Source organism: Xenopus tropicalis, chromosome 8 (assembly GCF_000004195.4).
Source record: "Xenopus tropicalis strain Nigerian chromosome 8, UCB_Xtro_10.0, whole genome shotgun sequence".
In the NCBI taxonomy this organism is placed as follows: domain Eukaryota; kingdom Metazoa; phylum Chordata; class Amphibia; order Anura; family Pipidae; genus Xenopus; species Xenopus tropicalis.
This window is the reverse complement of record NC_030684.2, coordinates 29,853,484-29,875,281: the sequence shown is the minus strand read 5'-3', so window position 1 is coordinate 29,875,281 and position 21,798 is coordinate 29,853,484. Positions and strand designations below refer to the sequence as shown.

Genomic DNA, 21,798 nt, shown 5'->3' with positions numbered 1-21,798 from the left:
TGTTATGTAAACCATGTGATTTAGAAATGAAAAGTACACCATAAAAATCCCAACAGTATCCCTTTAAATAAACCCAACAGGATTGTTTTGCCACTAATATGGATTCTTGCTGCATAGTTGGGATCAAGTAAAAGTCACAGCTTTTTTTATTATCAAGAAAAAGAAAAAAAAAAAGAAAAATTATAATTATTTGCTTATAATGGACTTTTATGGAAGATGGCCTTCCCATAAAAATAAGCTTTCTGGATAACAGCTTCCTGGATAAGGGATCCTATTACTTTACAACATATTATCAACAATGTAGTTATTCTTCTTTTAATGTTAAAGGTTTGCAAAAACTAATTCCAGCTGTTTTTATTTATGGTCATAGGACTAAGTGAGGTGAGATAGGTTGCACAGAAGCCACAATATTCTGCATTACCAACCTTTGTTATGGCCAGGCTTTTCTTTCTTAAGGTGGCCACACGAAAGATCGTACAATCTGCCACTAACCGTTCAGGGCTGAAACGGCAGATAAGGAGGTAGAAACAATAGGATTTCTACCTCCTTCTGCCGATTCAGCCCTGACGGCAAATTTTGCTCAGGCGCCCGATCAAATTCCCAATCGGCGAGTCGACCGATATCAGAAGCCTCCTGCGATATCGGCTGACTTACCATACACGCACTGAATATTGTACAAAACGAGGTTTCGTACAATATTATCGGTGCGTGTATGGCCAGCTTTATACAGAGAGGGATCTGCCAAACAATTACTAAATCCTTAGCGCCTGCCTAGTGTGCGCTAAGAACTGTCCCTCAAGCAATGTAACCTAGGACTCTTCATCTTAACATGTTTAAAATATTAAAAAAAATCTCTACTTTTTCCAAAACCAGCAAAAACACTTGTGTAGGAGACCCCTAGCATCATTAATTTAATTTCATATTCACACGGACTAGAATTCTGCTGAGTTTGGCTTGTATTTTTATGAGGTCTAGATGAAGTGACACAGATCAGTTACGCAGTTACTCAAACACTCAGTGGCTTATTTTCTAACATGGAAGAAAATTTGTGCCACTCTGATCAACCATAGCATCAAATTTCAGATGAGGTTTTAATTTTAATGGCATTAAATGGATACAAGCTAGTTGCTATAAGTAACTGCACTTGTGTAAATTTGCTCCTAGATCAGCTATTAATGTTATCCTAGTGCTAAAAAGGAAAAAAAAATAGACCTCAAACCAATCAAATTTGCAAGATACACTCCAAGAATAGAGACTGATGAACTATAGTCTATGCTTTTTCTGCCAAAGACTATTGTTATGGAACTGTAAATAGTGCAGATTCAACCCAACTGGTAAAATGAATGGAACAATTAATATATATTTATCAAAGTTGGAGTTGATTTCTCTGTAGAAGAGGTGCCTGCAAGTCAATATGATTGGTCTTTACATAATAGACATATAGCAAGAGATCTTTGTTTCAGAGACCAAAGGACAAGAGGCAATCCCATTAGACTTGAGGAATAGAATTTCCCCCTGAACCAACACACACAGTTCTTTAATGGGCAGTGAGGATGGGAGATGTTCTCATAGCAGATTCAATTAATGCCTCCTTTAAGGTAGGGATGAATGCCCTCTTGTAGAGGCAAAATGTATATTCTGAATTAAACAGAAGCAGTATATAGCAGCATATCTCTCTCTAAAATAACTGGAGCAGCACACCATTATGTTTTATTAGTATATACAAATTTGTTTCATCACATGTGCCCAATGGGAGTGCTGGTCCAATTATTTTCTATTATAATCATTTCTGACCTGGGTACCTTAGACTTTAAGGGGGACATTTACTAACACTCATTTTTTTCTGTTCACGTTTATTGATGGAAAAACCCAATTTTGTCACGATATACTGTGCGACAAAATGGCAACAAATCCAAATGCAAAAATACGCCATCTACAACCTGTTGAGATCACGTAGAAGTTAATGGCAGATGTCCCTTTAACAACTCAAATATCTTTTCTTTGCTTTGTAATTTAAGAGTTTTTTGTTTTATTTGGCAATGGCTTTTGTGTGACGATATGTGGTTTTCGCATTTTTCCATGTCTCTTTTCATTCGTTCAACTGAAATTTATGGAAAGAGTTCACTTGTGGTTTAAAAAATTATATATTTATAAATGCCCCCCTAAATGTTAGTTTAAGAGGCATCTTGCTCACTTTAACCTCTTAAAAACTTATTCTAAATTTCAGATTTTCTCATATTTACACTTATCCAGTGTGGTACCAATGTTACATAGTTACATACTTAAGTTGGGTTGAAAAAAGACAACCTACGCTGCTTCAAATGGAAGCTCCGTTCCTCTAATCTAAAGGGGTGACCTCTGGTGCGCTGATCAAAAAGAACATCCCCCATCTGCCTATAATCCCCTCTAATGTACTTGTACAGAGTAATCATGTCCCTTCGCAAGCGCCTCTTTTCCAGAGAAAACAACCCCAACCCTGACAGTCTAACCTCATAGTTTAAATCTTCCATCCCCTTTACCAGTTTAGTTGCAGTCTCTGCACTCTCTCCAGCTCATTAATATCCTTCTTAAGGACTGGAGCCCAAAACTGCACCGCATACTCAAGGTGAGGCCTTACCAGGGACCTCATGTATCTGCTATGACCTTCATACTCTGTTCTTCTGTCACTATTAATTTAAGTCTGTCCCAATTGCCTGTAAGACTTCACTAACATTTAGTGTTGCTGCTTTAAGTATTTAGGATACAGTATATAAAACCCATCATTTCTAAAACCCTCTAATTCTGGGGTTCAAACCACTATAAGCTCTTAACAATGTTTTGCTTATATATTATTCTAATTTTGATTCATTATTCTAAAACAATACGTTATCATTTTTGAATGGAGAGGGCCTAAAAAGATAATATAACATAATACTATAATATTAAAGCATCGCAGTCAATGTATTTTTTGGTTGCTGGTGTCAGTGACCCTGACAATCATATAGAATTTTCAACTGAAATTATAATTCCAAAATCATATAATTACATTAAATTAAAAAGATCAGCTTAAAAATTGCACAAGTTAATTTAAAGGTGAACTCCCATTTAACTGTCCTTTAGGACTGGCTTCCATAGTAAAAAAAACATTCAGCTTGATCTGCCTTCAGACTGGGTCTCCCATCTAATGCTTTTCCTAGAGGAGTCAGTCCAAAAGCTTTGGGAACATCTACTCTATTGTGACTGCTGAGAATAAAAACACCAGATAGCTAGGTCGCTCCCTGCCCCTGCCAAAAAACTGTTGAACATTTACACCATATGCCAAGCACCAGAAGAAGACAGACAACTTGCTGTTTGCCACAAGTGGTCAGGATGTTAATCTGACCCATTTTCTTCCTAATAATGGAATCCTCTGTCACAATCTGTCTACCTTCTTGGCACTTCTAACCTCCTCTCTGCCAAATTTCTCTAGTATCGAGAGGAAGAAACTATTTTACTTATGCTGCTTCATCCTAACCCAAACCCATTGCACCTGATATCTCATATTCTTACATTGTAATACTCATAAATGGTACCTATGTGCAGTTTTATACCTTTACACGTGAGACTTGAATAAAGATCCTCATCACCAGTCTATTCATTTGATATCCATACACAGCAGTTTGATGGGAGGTAACCTAACGCACTATGTTTTGAGTGTGCACCATAAGACTCATTTTGTCTGGGAATATGAGTAGTTACATCATTAACTTGAAGCAAGAAGGGATGGGACACTTATTATGAAAGGGGGGTCAGTTTGTTGATGCAAAGCAAACATTTTTCATCTGTCTATACAAATGAGGAGCCAGCTAATGAAGGTTTCCCTATTTAATAGACCCTATTCTAGTAATATAACTACTGATGCATGGGTCACTCAGGAGGAAATTCAAAAGTGATTTGAACATGTAAAGGTAAACAGGTCCAGGACTGGATGGTATTTATCCCAGGGTATTAAACAAGCTTAGCTCTGTAATTGCCAAACCTCTTTACTTAATTTTTCAGGATTCATTGAGGTCGGCATGGCGCCAAAATACTGAAGGATAGCTAATGTGGTGCCGTTATTTAAAAAGGGATCCCGTTCTCAGCCTGAAAACTATAGGCCTGTAGGTCTGACATCAGTGGTAGGAAAGCTTTAGGAAGGGGTAATAAGGGATAGGGTACTTGAATACACTGCAAATCACAATACTATAAGTTTGTGCCAACATGGTTTTATGCATAACAGATCTTGCCAGACTAATTTAGTTGCCTTTTATGAGGAGGTGAGCAGGAAGCTCGATGCTGGAATGGCAGTGGATGTCATCTACTTAGAGTTTGCTAAAGCGTTTGATACAGTACCTCACAGAACGATAATAATAAAATTGAGAAATATTGGCTTGGAACATATTTGTACTTGGATAGAAAACTGGCTGAAGGATAGATTACAAAGAGTGGTGGTAAATGGAACTGTTTTGATTTTTGCTGATGATACTAAATTGTGCAAAACTATAAGTTCCATGCAGGATGCTGCCTCTCTGCAGAGCGATTTGATTACATTGTACAACATTTCTGCCTTACTTCTTTAGTTAGGCTTTAGTTCTCCTGTTAAATGGGATGAAAGATTTAAACTATGAGGTTAGACTGTCGAGGTTGGGGTTGTTCTTTGGAAAAAAGGCGCTTGCGAAGGGACATAATTACTCTGTACAAGCACATTAGAAGAGATTATAGGCAGATAGGGGGTGTTCTAGTTTTATCATAAAAACAATCAGTGCACCAGGGGTCACCCCTTTAGATTAGAGGAACAGAACTTTCATTTGAAGCAGCGTAGGTGGTTTTTCACGGTGAGGGCAGTGAGGTTGGGGAATGCCCTTCCTAGTGATGTTGTAATGGCAGATTCTGTTAATGCCAATAAGAGGGGCCTGGATGAGTTCTTGAACAAGCATAGTATCCAAGGCTATTGTGATACTAATATCTACAGTTAGTATTGATGTTGGTATATATGGTTTATGTATGTGAGTGTATAGATAGGTCAGTATGAGTCTGTTTGTGAGTGTATAGATAGGTCAGTATGGGTCTGTATGTGAGTGTATAGATAGGTCAGTATGGGTCTGTATGTGAGTGTATAGATAGGTCAGTATGGGTCTGTATGTGAGTGGATAGATAGGTTAGTATGGGTCTGTATGTGAGTGGATAGATAGGTCAGTATGGGTCTGTATGTGAGTATATAGATAGGTCAGTATGGGTCTGTATGTGAGTGGATAGATAGGTCAGTGTGGGTCTGTATGTGAGTGTATATATAGGTCAGTATGGGTCTGTATATGAGTGGATAGATAGGTCAGTGTGGGTCTGTATGTGAGTGGATAGATAGGTCAGTATAGGTCTGTATGTGAGTGGATAGATAGGTCAGTATGGGTCTGTATGTGAGTGTATAGATAGGTCAGTGTGGGTCTGTATGTGAGTGGATAGATAGGTCAGTATGGGTCTATGTGTGTGTGCTGGGTTTATTTGGAAGGGTTGAACTTGATGGACGGTCTTTTTTAACCCAATGTAACTATACATATCTTAATATTATTATGAGTTAAAGGGGGGATGTGAACAAACAATGAACCAAAAAAGGTCTACAACCCAGACAATCCAAAAACCTTTGCCTTACATGTTGTGTGTTATAAGTATTGCATTACTGCCTCATTCCAGCTTTCTGTACACATACAGCATTAATACAGCACAGGAACAGGGTGGAATTAAGGGATGCCGGATTCTGTTGTCAGCGTAAACTTTCCATGGGCAAAGCAAGTTTGTTTCTTGAATCCTCTATTCCCCAGTGTGGGCTTTAAAAGGAACAATGCTTTAATCTTGAGGAAGCAGGAGGTATGCAATACTCAACTCACTGTCTCATAGGGGATCTCCGAGAAGAATTTGAGAACAACACAAAGATTCTTAGACACTTTCACACTTTCAGGGTGTTTCTTAGAGGATCTCAAGTTGCAAATGTTGCTTTGAAATACCTAGCAATATAGGCACATACACAGATAATACTTTTCTTATTTCTTATTTTCATTTCTTTGTGTGTTTGCACCATTCCCTTGAATTACACAGAGCAGTGTGTGTGTGTGTATATATATAAATGCAAATCAGTTGCTATCTTTTATTTAAAGTTATTTTTTCGATTTTCCTTTTGATGTGCTATCTGCCACTGTTAAAATAAACCTACCATTGAAATGATACTGTTCTGAGACTTTTCATTTCTTTGTCATTGGACAAACTTACAAAACCAGTGAGGGGTCAAATAATTATTTCCTCCACTGTATATATATATATATATATATATTATATATTGATCCCACTATCCAGCTTTACATATTAACATTAAATATGTATGTATTTTCTATTTATATAGTGATACTTATGTACACAGCACCTACAATCTAAGTGGCAGGGTAAATATAAACCCTACTTTTAAAGGAACGGTAACACCAAAATATGAAAGTGTTTTAAAGTAATTAAAATGTAATGTACTGTTGCCCTGCACTGGTAAAACTGGTGCATTTGCTACAGAACACTTCTTTAGTCTATATAAATAAGCTGCTGTGTAGCCATGGGGGCAGCCATTCAAGCTGGAAAAAAGGAGAAAAGGCACAGGTTATATAGCAGATAACAAATAAACTCTGTAGAATACAATGGCATTTTATCTGTTATCTGCTAAGTAACCTGTGCCTTTTCTCATTTGAATGGCTGCCCCCATGGCTACACATCAGCTTTGCTTATATAAACTATAATAGTCTTTCTGAGGCAAACACACCAGTTATACCAGTGCAGGGTAACATATTGTAATTACTTTAATACACGTTCATATTTTGATGTTACTGTTCCTTTAATATAAGGGCTTTTAATACACTTAACCTGGTTGTGTCTGGTTGCCCTCTCAGGACCAAGCTTAACTACAGTATAAAACTAGTTATAGAAATAGGAAGAAAAGACATTTATCCACTTCCATTTTTATATTGGAAGACTGGAAACATTGATCGCACAGTAACATAAAATGCATCTTGGAAGGACATGTAACCTACGAGTAGTCCAGGTTAAAGCTATACCGCCATAATGAGTACTTAAAGAAATTCTGTCATGATTTTTATGTAGTAATTTTTATTTCTAATAACACTCTTTACATTGCAAATAATTCCTCTACCATTGAAAATGTTATTCTTGAACAGCAAATGTATTTTCTTAGCTGTAGGTGTGGTGTATAGGCAGCCATCCCAGTCCAGGTTCCTGATCTTGAGTTTTCATAAGGAGCCAGCACTACATAATAGAACTGCTTTCAGATTGTTACTCCTACTCAATGTAACTGCAGCAGGCCCGGATTTGTGGCGAGGCCACAAAGGCCCGGGCCTAGGGCGGCAGAAACTTAGGGGCGGCATGCCGCCCGGCCGCACAAAAATTCTGACATTTTGCTCCCATACGGAGCACTGGGGACTTCTCCCCAGTGCTCCTTATGGGAGTTTAAATGTCCGCGCATGCGCACTTGCGTCGGCGTGGGGCGGGGGGAGGTGGTTTGTTCGCGCATGCGCAGGGGGGAATAGGGGGCAGCCTAGGGGCGCCCGGAATTGAAATCCGGCGCTGAACTGCAGGAGTCATGAATTGGGTGAGCTGGACTTGGATTTTTAACATTAAGTTCTGTTACATATCTATCACTAGGTGGGGCATGGGAGCATTTTTAGCAATACATGTGTCAAGTAGCCCAGAAGAGCGAGCCTGGAACAGGTGGAGCGGTGCAAGGCCATGACAAGGGGGTGAATAAGGACCCAAGGAAGTTGTGATGTAAGATGATGGGAGTTGTAGTGCTAAGGGAATAAGTGGGAGGAGAAGGAGGCAGTATAAATAAAAGAAACAGGAAGATGAGAAATCATTACCTCATGACAACTGAAGGGCATTCCCTCCCGGCCTGTAGTAAGGGAATTGGGGGGTAGGCAAAAAGGGGGTATTGTTTGTCAGTCGCAGCTTAAGGCGTCGTGGGGCTGCCCTAGGGGAAGCCAAAAAGAGGCTAAATAAATTAAGGTACAGGTGCTTTTCTGGAGGGGCAGGCCAGGGGGCTAGGCTTTGGGGGAAAACAGTCATAGTAGGCACAGGAGGTGGGAAAGTTTGGCTGTGGAGGCTTAGCCACAGGCTTGAAAGTGTTCTTCAAATGTCTAAGTTTAATTTAAGGTTAAGTTATTATAATGGTAAGAATTGTAATGCAGCCTTCAGCGGCTAAATGTTATGTAATATATGTTAAGTTAATTTGTGTAATGTGTATTGGAATAATACATTGATTACAATTTGTTATGTTATTAATAAAATAAGCTGCGGCCTTTCCACCCAAAATGCAGGTTTGTTATTGGTGTTGTGGGGGTGAATGGGGGTGTGGTTTGTGGAAAAGGGGGCCGTTATTGGAACCTCCTCATGTCAGGTAGCTGCTATCTTGCTATCTTCCCATCATTCTGCTGATTGGCTGCTAGATGGAAAAGGGACACCACTTCAACTTGCAGCGCAGCAGTAAAGAGTGACCAAAGTTTAACAGAGCACAAATCACATGGCTGAGGGCACCTAAGAAACTAACAATATGTCAAGCCCAATGTCAAATTTCAAAATCAAATAAAAAAATCTGCTCTTTTAAATTTCAGTGCAGAGTTCTGCTAAAGCAGCACAATTAACTGATGCCTTTTTTTACATCTTTTCCCTTGAGCCACTATTTACTGATGGTGTATGTGCAACCTCAGAGAACCCTGACAGGAAAGAATGCGACTCTAAAAGTATGACTGGCAAAAATTAAAGTAAAATAGAGTAAATACGATAATTTTGTATGTGCATTAATTGCAAAAAAATTCGTATTGTGGTCGTACAAAAGTATCATGGTATAATCCAAAAGTTCTGAAATTTTTTGTATCCGAATGATCGTATACGGCGCGAAAACCTTTTTGAACCTTCAATGCATGATTTTGGAAGCCTCCCATAGGGCTCAATGGCACTCTGCAGCTCCAACCTGGCCCAAGGAAAGTCTCCCATAGGGCTCAATGGCACTCTGCAGCTCCAACCTGGCCCAAGGAAAGTCTCCCATAGGGCTCAATGGCACTCTGCAGCTCCAACCTGGCCCAAGGAAAGTCTCCCATAGGGCTCAATGGCACTCTGCAGCTCCAACCCGGCCCAAGGAAAGTCTCCCATAGGGCTCAATGGCACTCTGCAGCTCCAACCTGGCCCAAGGAAAGTCTCCCATAGGGCTCAATGGCACTCTGCAGCTCCAACCCGGCCCAAGGGAAGCCTCCCATAGGGCTCAATGGCACTCTGCAGCTCCAACCCGGCCCAAGGAAAGTCTCCCATAGGGCTCATTGGCACTCTGCAGCTCCAACCCGGCCCAAGGAAAGTCTCCCATAGGGCTCAATGGCACTCTGCAGCTCCAACCTGGCCCAAGGAAAGTCTCCCATAGGGCTCAATGGCACTCTGCAGCTCCAATCCGGCCCAAGGAAAGTCTCCCATAGGGCTCAATGGCACTCTGCAGCTCCAACCCGGCCCAAGGAAAGTCTCCCATAGGGCTCAATGGCACTCTGCAGCTCCAACCTGGCCCAAGGAAAGTCTCCCATAGGGCTCAATGGCACTCTGCAGCTCCAACCTGGCCCAAGGAAAGTCTCCCATAGGGCTCAATGGCACTCTGCAGCTCCAACCCGGCCCAAGGAAAGTCTCCCATAGGGCTCAATGGCACTCTGCAGCTCCAACCCGGCCCAAGGAAAGTCTCCCATAGGGCTCAATGGCACTCTGCAGCTCCAACCTGGCCCAAGGAAAGTCTCCCATAGGGCTCAATGGCACTCTGCAGCTCCAACCCGGCCCAAGGAAAGTCTCCCATAGGGCTCAATGGCACTCTGCAGCTCCAACCTGGCCCAAGGAAAGTCTCCCATAGGACTCAATGGCACTCTGCAGCTCCAACCTGGCCCAAGGAAAGTCTCCCATAGGGCTCAATGGCACTCTGCAGCTCCAACCTGGCCCAAGGAAAGTCTCCCATAGGGCTCAATGGCACTCTGCAGCTCCAACCCAGCCCAAGGAAAGTCTCCCATAGGGCTCAATGGCACTCTGCAGCTCCAACCTGGCCCAAGGAAAGTCTCCCATAGGGCTCAATGGCACGCTGCAGCTCCAACCTGGCCAGGTCACGATACCAAAGCTTGAATGAATTTCAAAATTTTTGTAGTCGTTGCGACAAATACAATTTTGTCACACAAATTGACGCAAAGCACAGAAAAGTCACAAAAATTGAAGAAAATATTGTGAAAAATATGCAAAGTTCTATAAATTCGAAAAAATTAAAATCTTTCCCATTTGGACCCAATTGATAAATCTGCCCCTAACTGTAACAGGAAGTAGTGTAAAAGGTCTATTAATTGGCTGATGTGACCTAACATGTATGTGTGCCCTTGGTTTGTGTACACCATGAATCATATGATACCAGAGGGGCGGCCCTTAGTACTTCAAATGGCGGTTTTCTATTCAGGATTACCCAATGGCACTTACTGCATGTTTTTCTGAAAATGGTTTATTTAAATGAAGAAGTTTTTTTTTTGAGCTGTTTTATGCAATATACTTTTATAGACGCCTACATTGTTTAGATGTATAGTTCTCCTATAACAAACCTAAATGACAGGTATTTGTCCCCATTTATGTAATATGTTGTATATGCAATATTGTTGTGCAGAGTGAACAGAGCGTGAGTTGTTTTATCTTCCACCCAATATTTTCAAACACACTGATTTAGCCTCAAGTACATGTAAAACATGCATACAATCCCTATCCCTATTGTATGCTAGCCATGGCTTCCACATGACTGATCAGTGCAGTTAAACGGCTGCTATTACTAAACTAGTGCAACATGAAGCGTGCGTGATTAGCCATGCCCTTGAACAGGCTGCATTTCCATGACTAATGGCACACTGCTTATGAAACTGCTTTCTATTTCTTTGAAGCTATTTAATGGATTGTTAAATATAAATCTTTTTCATGAAGACAAACGCTTTTTTTTATTAATATAAAATTGGAAAATAAAAAGCAAAGCAGGCAGCTGTACGTGCTTCCTAATGGGATCCCACAAGTAACTCAGAAGAACCTTCTAACCTAGAAGAGATAATATAGCTCTTATCCTCTGTGACTGATGCCTTTTTGCTGAACAGCGCAGTTAATGGATACCTGCATGTATTAATTAGGCATTGTGGGCTGCAATTCAGGCAATTTGTGAAACTCGTGTAGCAAAACGCACACGGGGACAGATAAGAAAATGTTTCTGACCACATTTCTCTGTAGTGAAACTAGAGTAGTAACTAAGGGCTAAAAACTGTGCAGAGACTGTACACTATTATAATCAGTTGGTCCTTTTGATCTGTAATGGGCAAACAAATTCTTTAAACAAAGATAATGAAGGTAGCGATAATTCAAGCAAAAACTAAGTGGTATAAAGCAGCATAACTATTATAACCCTGCACTGCACTACTGCAGTATTTGATTTATTGAATATCACATGAAGATGCCAATTTGATGTTTTTAGATGAAAATTTAATGTTACATTAATAAAATAATACAGTTGTATTTATTAAAAAAGCAGGCTGCCTCGCAAAATATTGAGCAGTTCCTTGAAAATTCAGGGACACATTTAATAAATACATGTTGCTGGGCTGAAACATGTTCATTAAAGAAGAAGGAAAGTCAAAGTCACTTGGGGGTGCCAAAATGTTAGGCACCCCAAGTGACTTTAATCGCTTACCTTGTACCCCGGGCTGGTGCCCCTGTTAGGAGAAAAGCACCAGCCCAGGGTACCTGTAGCAAGCGCTTCCTGCTTCCTTTTCCGTAAAATGCCAGCGGTCAGCGCATGCGCAGACTTTTCTGTGACTTTTCTGTTAAAGTTCGGCTTTTCACTCTACTGTGCATGCGCATAAGAAAGATGAAAAAGGAAGCGCTGCAGGTACCCCGGGCTGGTGCTGTTCTCTCCGAACCCGGGGTAAAAGTTAGGTGATTTAAGTCACTTGGGGGTGCCTAACATTTTGGCACCCCCAAGTGACTTTGCCTTTCCTTCTCCTTTAAACTGCAATCAGTGCAGCCCTTTTAGATGAATTTTCTAGATGTGTCCCTAAATTTTCAAGTGATCTTGTCACTATCCTATCCTACATATATTACTTCTTTCCACCAATGCACCACTAAAGCTGGCCACACAAGTGGCGATTTTCAATCTTGCGACCATCGGTCACACGAAAGATCGCTCCAACCCTCCACTGAGGGCTGAATCATCAGATATGGAGGTAGAAACAATAGGATGTCTACCTCCTTCTGCTGATTCAGCTCTGAAGGCTGATTTTGCTCAGGCGCCTTCAATGGTGCCCAATCAAAATCCTTTAACCCCCCGTCGCCTCGCCTTGCGTGTATGCCCAGCTTAAGTAATTCTATGACATGCATATTCTCACTGATCAGACAGAAGAAGTGATTTTAGAGCTAACACATGGCAGACTAAAGCTAAGCATTTTTGTACACCCCTATTAAATGGCATCATATAGCAGGCATGCCTCCACTGACAACCTATAGACTTGGCAAATGCCACACGGGCTGCTGGTAACTGCTATAGACAGTCACCTGTGGAAAGCTGTTTAGGCCTCTGTATATCTGAAATGCCAGGAACTGGGTAGTTCTGCAATACTAAGAAATGGAGAAAACTGATTAGCCCAATGGAATGCATATGATTTTGGAGAAACAGATGGCAGACTGAAGCAATTTTGAAAACCCCCAGGTACTTATTTTGTCCTTTGCCACAATGTGTTGCATTGCACCCTAGGAAATACTCTAATCTGATTGGTCAGATAGAATAGTGGGTCATTATGGAGGGCATACAAACTATTGCACTCTCCAAATGCAATATGAGCCGGGGCACTGGGATATGAAGAACCATTTCATGCGGGTACGCAATGTTTTTTAAACCAAAAATAAATAATGGCGGCCATGGTAGAGAGGATAGTCCCTGAGAAGTTTGCTTACACTTGGTAAGATCATGTGTGAACTCAAACAGAGAAATATATATGATATATACATGTGCACATGTATACAGTGTGGAACCATTTACACAAAACGTTAGGAGCACTCGTTTTGCAAAATGAAGTACCAGTGAAAATATACAAATATAAATTACAGAAGCACTGCACTCTTCTCTTCCTTCTTGGAAAAACAAAGTGCGGATAGTGACCACTATTCCCTATATACCCTCTAAACAAAATTGCATGGAAAATGCCTGACAGCCTTGGGAACCCAAATCATGAATAATATATACAATAAGGTCCAAAAATATTTTGACAATGGTAACTACAGTCTTGGTGGTCACTATGAATGTAAACAGCCTGGTTTGTCCCCAAAATCTTTGTGGTTTGTCCCCAAAATGTTGTTTTTTGTAACTATCTGTGGCTGGAAAATATGGGTTCAACATCCTTATACTTTTTTTGTATTTATGACTCCTTTTTAATAGAACCATGGTCTTCCCACTGTACAGTTCTTAACTGAGCTGAACCACTGGTTCTATCCCACATATTCTTTGTGTTTAACAATTAGTATCACCTACAGATCACAGTGACAGGCATGGGATCTAATGCTGTTCATTCCTTTGAAAAGCTCTACAAGAATTTGAATTATATGAACAATATGTAATATAGAATATGGTATTAATCTCATAATGATGCCCAATCAAACATTTTATCGCTATCACATCAATAAAGTACTGAAATTGGAAAGGAGTCATTCTGTGGTAAAATTTTGGATTTTGGAATAATGGATTCAATATTGTGTGTAGAAATTAGTGAACAGGATCACAGAACAACCCCTTGTTCAATATGAGTTTAATGAATAAGGCTTGTGCTGAACATACTTTTTGCCTATTGTTAATAGAAATATCAAAGGTTTTTGTTTGACTTTGAGTAACTGAAGCAACTCCATGTTTGGTCCTTGCAAGGTAGACAGTTGGATATGGTGATAGTGACATGTATCCAGAGTGCAGAGATATATGTTGGGACTGGTGGGCCTCCATAGATGAATTAAATAATTGTCATTGTTTGGCTAATTTTAACCACACTGGCCCAATTTTTCATTTAGGTACACCTTTTAAATAATGGTCATTTTTTAAAGATATCTCAAGCTACTTATTATTCTTTTGTTGCCCCTGGCTAACCCCATGACATCAGCCAGTTCTATGAATCAACACTAGTTTCCATGTGTGTGTCATATTTTTACATGACTTTATCAGCTAAAATAAAGATCTGTGAGCAGTTTTGGGGAAATGTATACTTTATGAGTGTGTGGTTCAGTTCCTGGATGACTAACTTACATATATATCTTAATAGTCATGATTTTTAAACTAGATTATAGCATGTATGTGTTTCTAGCAGCCGCTGAGTGTATAAAAGAATGAATGAATAAATAAAGCAGTGCAACGTTTTGCATTGAGGTACATGGTTCTATCCAATTCATCCGCTGTAATTAATTCCATGTTTGTTGGGGGGTTAGAATTTCTTTTATTAAAATACTTCATTCTTAACTCATCAGATTATTCCTTTTCCAAGAAAAGAGTTTTATTGGTTTAAGGTTTTTTAATTGGTGAATTACAGAAGAATTTTTTTGGGATACGGCTAACCAGATTGGGAACAAACTACCGTCACTGCGGCGCCACTGCAAAATTACAACTTTTAAAAGGCCCATCAGGCAAATCACAAGTTAATATGTTTGATATTTAAGTGTGGCATAGGCATTCATAATCCTGATCAGGCTGAAGGAAAACGTATACCCTGTTAATGACAATCCACCATGAGCATACTTTAGTAATTGATACAAATTGCAATGTAGCTTAATCTGCTAAGGTAAGTAAAATATCAATCCTGTGGTTCAGTTAGTAACCCCAAGTGGTCAAAATGATAACATTTTTAAAGTTACAATGCAAAAACTGACTCCTTTTACTAAGCAAGAAAAGCTGTACAAAAATATGCAGTAAAATTCCCAGTTTTGCAAGTAAACCACAGCACATTTTGACAGGACAATTTGTTTCATTTAAAAAAAGGTGACAAATAGTTCTCTGTGCCTTAATCTTCAAAACATGGGATTCAGTAACATTAGTGGGGGCCGTAGTCATGCACTCTTTATATGGTAGGTTAGAAAGAAGTTAGACAGCGGAGCTGCAGTAGATTTTGCCAAAACATTTGATACACTCCTCTTCAGGTGACTAGATGCAGAAAGAAGTGTTTAGCATCTCTGTGTTTTAAACGCTGTGCATTTTGTATCAGAGCAGAGAGCACTATATGGGGTTCTTACATAAAGCAATTACGGGGTATGTATGCACATTTAGGTGCACGATGAGACGTGACTTATTCTGTGATCATGTAAGTAACCATCCAAAGGGATGACACCGACATAAGGCATCCTGTACTTTCTTTCCAGCTGAACAATATCTTTAAAAATGTGATGATTTTTTTTATCAGTAACAAACAGAATTGTTTCTAATGCTTTTACCCCCTTTACAGTGTAATAGTAGATCACGTACACAAATTCTTGCAGAATTTCCCAGTATTCTGGGCCAAAATTTTCTTTCTTTTCTTTTCTAACGATATGCCCATTGCCTGCAAAAAGTAGCCCCAAACTGCAATTCTACCAAAACTATAATTTGCTGTAGGTGTATGACAGCAATAGCACTGGAATCAAATGTGCAGTGTGCATTTGGAGTTTGCCAAACACATGAGAGTGTCCCACTCTTTTGTGGTCAGATGAGGCTAAGGCCAACTTTTTTGTTCTTACATAATACTATCTTTACAGTGAAGTATGTTGGCAGTAGCATTAACAGCAATGGCTAGATATCTTGTAAAATTAAAAGGAAGAATGAACAGTAAAAATATCAGCTTCATCTCTTAACACTCCAATGATCCCAAACACTAGTCATAAGTTACAGTACATTGGAGTGGCTTGGGAATAAAATGTTGAAGTGATGTCTGCTTTTGTAAGTAATTGTTACTTAAAGTTCCTAAACCTGACTTATTGCCAATTTGACTGTCCCTCCTCAACCTGTCCTAACTGCTAAATTTTAATTTCTTGTTGATTTAATTTTTTGTACATTAAGGGATTAGTTATGGAGGAAAGCAGCTAATAATAATCACTTAAGATCGGGTTTTATTATAGGGTATTTGTACTCACTTATTTATCACACTTTTTTCTTTGGTCCTGTTTTACATCCCTTTTTTCTTTTCAACCTCTTGAGCGCGGATAAGGTTTAATTGTGTCCTAACTGCTACACAAATATGGCAGACCCCTCATAGAGGAACATGGGGGATCAGATAGGGAATGTAAAAACATTGGGCAAATACTTTTAAGGCAAAATTATGAATAGCATGCAAAGACAAAGGTATAATGGATGTAAAAAAAAAAATTTAATTTCTGGTATCTCTTTAATGTCCATTCAAAGTCTTATCTCCACTGAAGATCTGGAGCAATATTCAAAAATTGAGGTGTACAAGGATCAACCAACTATTCTGACCAACCTGGAACAAATCTGCCCAGAAGAGTGGCGAGGAAATCACTTTACACTGGAATGTACTTACCTGAGAAGATAAAGCTGTTACTGCTACAAAAGTTGTAATTACACAAGGATGCACTTTACTTACAAATAAATGGCAGGTCAAATAGGTCACTGAAATAATTTTCTTACACTTGATGGAGTAGAGGGACCTTAACTGAGTGCTACAGCCTTAATTTCATCCCTGTGTATACCAATATTTCTGGCCCCATTATGGCAAAGCTATCTATCAGGACTGCAACTGTATCGCTGGGTATACTAACTACTGACATTCTCTGGAAGAGTTCAGCAGCAGTCAAAATGCACTATGTGCCATAAACCTCATCTCAAAATTGAGACAGGTACCTTAGATTGGAAGATGAATGGTGTAAAATTTCTGTAAATCACTGTGGAATAAGCTGTGCTATGTAAATATTATAATAAGTGACATAAAAGCAGTATCAGTGTTCTGTATACTGTATCTCAGGAATAGAGAGCAGACTCTTTTTAGGCAACTGAAACCTGGTACAAGGAATGTTGCTCAGGATTCTTGTGCTGCAACTGTTTTTCCTTTGTGCTTCTGGCATGGCGGGGTGGAGGGGGGAAGAGGAAAAAGAGACCCTGAGAGTGCAGAATCTTCATTATGAACCTAATAATTTCTATCTGTGCAAAAATTTCATTGGCCTTTATTAACTCATAAATAGCAGACAGATTTTTGAGGGATGAATGCTGCAGCACCCCGCTGGGATCAAACGCAGGAAATAATCAAGCCATGCTTCTGCGGTGCACGTAAACGGAGCTGCGTCTCAGTCCTAATATCTGACAGAGAACAAGCAGAGTACGCTCCAGGCTTTTCATCAATTCCCAGAGACGCAGAACAAGTAATATAATCTGGCCTTAGTGACAGAGCTGGTGAGTGCCTGACGGATTAGCTCCCAACTTATAAAGGAATCACACAATACTTTCTGGGCACTAATCACTTGTGTCAGTTTCAGTATGCCGAACACCATAAAAATAATATAATGACTTCTCCCTCATTCCACCTGGTTTAGCTTACCACTTCTTGAAATGTGTGCTGCTAAGCATAGTATGAATTTATAGTGTATGTTTACAATCAACACAGACCACTCTTTTAAAAAGCTCTATTTTTGCGTTCCCCAAGTAAGGTGATTCTTTGGACTGGTTTGATGCCTCTCTTCAGTTATTTTTTCCATAAATAGAATGCTCCCCCTTTCCTCGTACCATGTAAATGACGCCAACATCTGCTTTCGACAAATATAACCTGATGCTGCCCTTTAACAGTTGTGACCCCAAAAGTAACATTTAATATAAGGAAAGAAAGAAAATATTCCAAGCAACTTTGCAATAGGATGAAATGTAATTGCTATAAAAAAGTATTTGTACAGGTATGAGATCAATTATCTGGAAACCCATTATCCAGAAAGCTCTGAGTTACGGGAAGGCCATCTCCATAGACCTATATAATTCAACATTTTTTGTCTGTATTAATTTAACAGTAGCTTGTACTTGGTCCCAACTAAGACATAATTAAGCCCTAATGGAGGCAAAACAATCCACTTATATGGAAAACTCTAGGACCTGAGCACTCTGCATTACAAGCCCCAATACCTATATTGCTATAATCTGCACTTCTGGTTTTACGTATTAAAACAAGGTAACAGAAGCCAGCTGACAGGCTTATTCAGAAACATTCAAGGCATTGTGGAAACTGGAGTCATGACTGGAGGAAATTATTGCAGAAGGGTCAGACAAATCCTGCTTTTAAATGCCATCACAAGTTACATTAATGTATATTGTTAGGTTGCTAAGTTTGCATCCCTATTAACAGCATGCAGAGGAGATTACTCTCATAGTAAAGTTGGAAAAACTAAATACGAAAGCTGCAAATACAGGGGACCAGTTTTTCAGAATTCTTGGGACCTGTGGTTTTCTGGATAAGGAATCTTACTGTAATTTTGGATCACCATATTTTAAGTCTATTAAAAATCATTTAAATGTTAATTAAACCCAATAGGATTGTTTTGCCTCAAAAATCTTCTAAGGGGGGAGCAAACATAACTTTTTCAGTAAGAAGTTTTATTACAAATTTACAAATCACAAGTTAAGAAGCGGCACTGTATTTATAGGGGCATCTATACATTTCTGTGTCCAAAATGAAACACAGGTACAGAGGAAGGCAGTATGCAAGGGGCAAAAAAATGACTGAATGCCTTCACATAAGTAAATATGACCCCTACCATTTTTGGCATTAACTTTTAAGATGTAGACTTGTATTACTATCATAAAACATCAATAAGCCTTCAACGAAGCTCCACTAGGCAATGGCACAAAGGGAGATTAGTCATCTGCAGTTAAATCCCTGCTACAGCGGTCACAAATCTCCCCAAATTGCCTTTCCATTGGCTATAAAGTGAATTGTTGGTGGGAAAGCATCCACTGAGCTTTGTTTTCTGAGAAGGAAACTGTGCCTGACTTTGGAAAATGAAGAAACAGCCCCCATGCCTTCCCACTGGCAATTTACTTTATTACAGATGGGAAGGCATTTCAGGGAGATCAGTGGCCCATGGTAGCAGAGCTTTAACAGTGGGCGACTAATCTTCCTGCGTCCAATCGCCATTAGGAAGTACAGGTATGGGATCCATTATCCAGAACTCATTATTTAGAAAGGCCTGAATTACGGAAAGGCCCTTACCCATAGACTCCATTATAAGCAAATAATTTTAATCTTTGAAAATTATTTCCCTTTTCTCTGTAATAATAAAACAGAACCTTGTACTTGATCCCAACTAAGATATAGTGAATCCTTTTTGGAGGCAAAACAATTGTATTGGGTGTTTTCAATATTTAAATGATTTTTTAGCATATTTAAGGTATGGAGATCCAAATTACAGAAAGATCCCTTATCTGGAAACCCCCAGGTCCCGAACATTCTGGATAACAGGTCCCATAACTGTAATTTATAATTCATTTCATAACATTATGACCACAAATAGCCAAGAGGTTGCAAGGAAAAAATGTTTTGTGCATGCAAAATATTCTGTGCACTGGTGCCATAACCTATGTACACATTCTAAGCTATGGGTTGGAGCATACTGTTTAATGTAATACAGCAAAGTTTGGAATGAGGCACATAACTGATTTAAGCCAATTTAGGGTAAAAAAAAAATTAATTCCAATTGCAGAATTCAGAGAATGTTATGGAAAAAGGAACCTACCTCCATTAAGCTTGAGTGTATTCCGATTAGGTACGGCATTGGAGCACTGCAGGGGAAGAAATTCAAGAAATGTATTAGTATTCTTATATCTTATGTATCAGTACTTACATACTCATATTTATACAGATCAACACATTTTTTGGGCTTTTTTTCAGGCCATGTGATCCCACTGTACCTCTGAAATCACATACCAAGCACATAGAGATTACATGCACTCACTTGCAGGAAAGGCTCCATAAGGGAGGTTCAATGGGTACTCCAGGGCCCTGTAGAAAATAAGGCACCAAGAAACAGGAGACAGGAGGGGAGAGGGCGGGGTGGTGATGGTCAACGAGCGGCGCAGGCCTACGGGTGCCTGCAGTTTATAGGAGGATGATAATCACAGCAAGCTTTCAGAACATTTTAGTTTCTTCTTTGAAAAAGGTTCAATACTGAGCAGTAAATGACCTGAGAAACTGGCACATAATGCAGGAAGGGACCAGCCTCTTGCTGATACAGAAGTAATGTTTGCCCTAGAATAAATATAGCCTTAAATCAACGGACAGATCGCTATTGACATTTCAGTGAAAATGTATGTTAAATAAAACAGATTAGTAATCATGGGCCTCATACTACTACTACCAACAACAGGATGGGGCTGTATTGAAAAAACTCCCTGAGCATGCATTGCCCCTCATCCATGGCAACCATGGCAATGACAGCAAGCTTTTAGAATATTTCAGCTTATTCTTTGAAAAAAGAACTGAAATGCTCTGAAAGCTTGTTTTGATTTTGTCATTCTAGTCATCCAATAAAGGTATTACCTTAACACAACTTTTGTCATGCTTTACATCAAAAGTTCTACCCTATAACTGATTCAAGGATTGTGAATAAAGCAAGATTTGAGGGGAATTAGGTGGACCATGGGTAGGGTTTTGTGGATAAGGGGCATGGCCATGCATGCATACAGGTTTTTTTCAATACAGCCCCATCCTACTTGTTAGTAGTAGTACAAATTATCTGTTTTAATATATATATTCACTGAAATGTCAATAGCAAGCTGTCAGTTTATTTATAGCTATATTTATTCTAGGACAAACATTACTCCTATGTCAAGAGGTTGGTCCCATCCTGCATTCCGTGCCAAGAGGTTGATCCCATCCTGTATTCCGTGCCAAGAGGTTGGTCCCATCCTGTATTCCGTGCCAAGAGGTTGGTCCCATCCTGCATTCCGTGCCAAGAGGTTGATCCCATCCTGTATTCCGTGACAGTTTCTCAGGTGATTTACTGCTCAGTATTGAAAAATGCTATCAAACATGAAGTGGTATTGAGAAGTGAATGAGAAACTGGCACGTGGTGTATGACGGGACTGTAGCCAAACACATGTGATGCTGAGCCTGCATGGAATAAACACATGGATGGCAAGATGTCAATAAGGTGGTGTATGTATGCTTGTTACACTGATGTATTTTCTTATAAATAAAAACAGACTTCCACCTGTAGAAGACACAAACTGTGTGGCTATTAATTTTAACATATGGAATGACATGAGGCAAGCGCTGGTAACATTCCTGTATTGACCTAGGGATAAAAAAAGGCTTTAATCTGTGGAAGACACAGGCTGCGGGATAATAAACCCGAGCATACGTTATAACTTGAGATTTTTTTTTACCTTGAAATTCTAAAATCTTGGTTGCAGGAACTTTTTTTTTTTTATTTAATTTTGCTTCTATTGAAAAAAATTAAATGTACAGAAACTTATGTTATAATATAATATTAATGCAACAAACATACATTTAGTAACAATTAGCAATGTGCCTCTCTTTAGATTTTTTTGCATGCATACATAGTTTGTGTAACATGGTTGATTAAAGAGTCCATAAGTTTTTAAGGAGATTGTTGGGATGTCTGGGACCAGACATTTGGCATCTATACATTGTTAAACATAGTTGCAAATTGCTAATATACGTTTGTTTAGATGAAGAAGAACTGCTTTCAACCAATGGTGCCTCCTTTGTC

At 39.3% G+C, this 21,798-nt stretch overlaps 1 protein-coding gene across 4 annotated transcripts in view; it reads right to left on the bottom strand.

Moving 5' to 3' along the window:
• Positions 1-21,798, bottom strand: part of dennd1a (DENN domain containing 1A) — a 414,134-nt gene that overhangs the window by 159,431 nt on the left and 232,905 nt on the right. For all 4 annotated transcript variants that reach the window (XM_031890875.1, XM_031890876.1, XM_012953023.3 and 1 more), the window contains exon 11: positions 19,801-19,846. In XM_031890875.1, the coding sequence (XP_031746735.1) occupies positions 19,801-19,846 (46 nt within the window). The remainder of the gene's footprint in view (positions 1-19,800; positions 19,847-21,798) is intronic.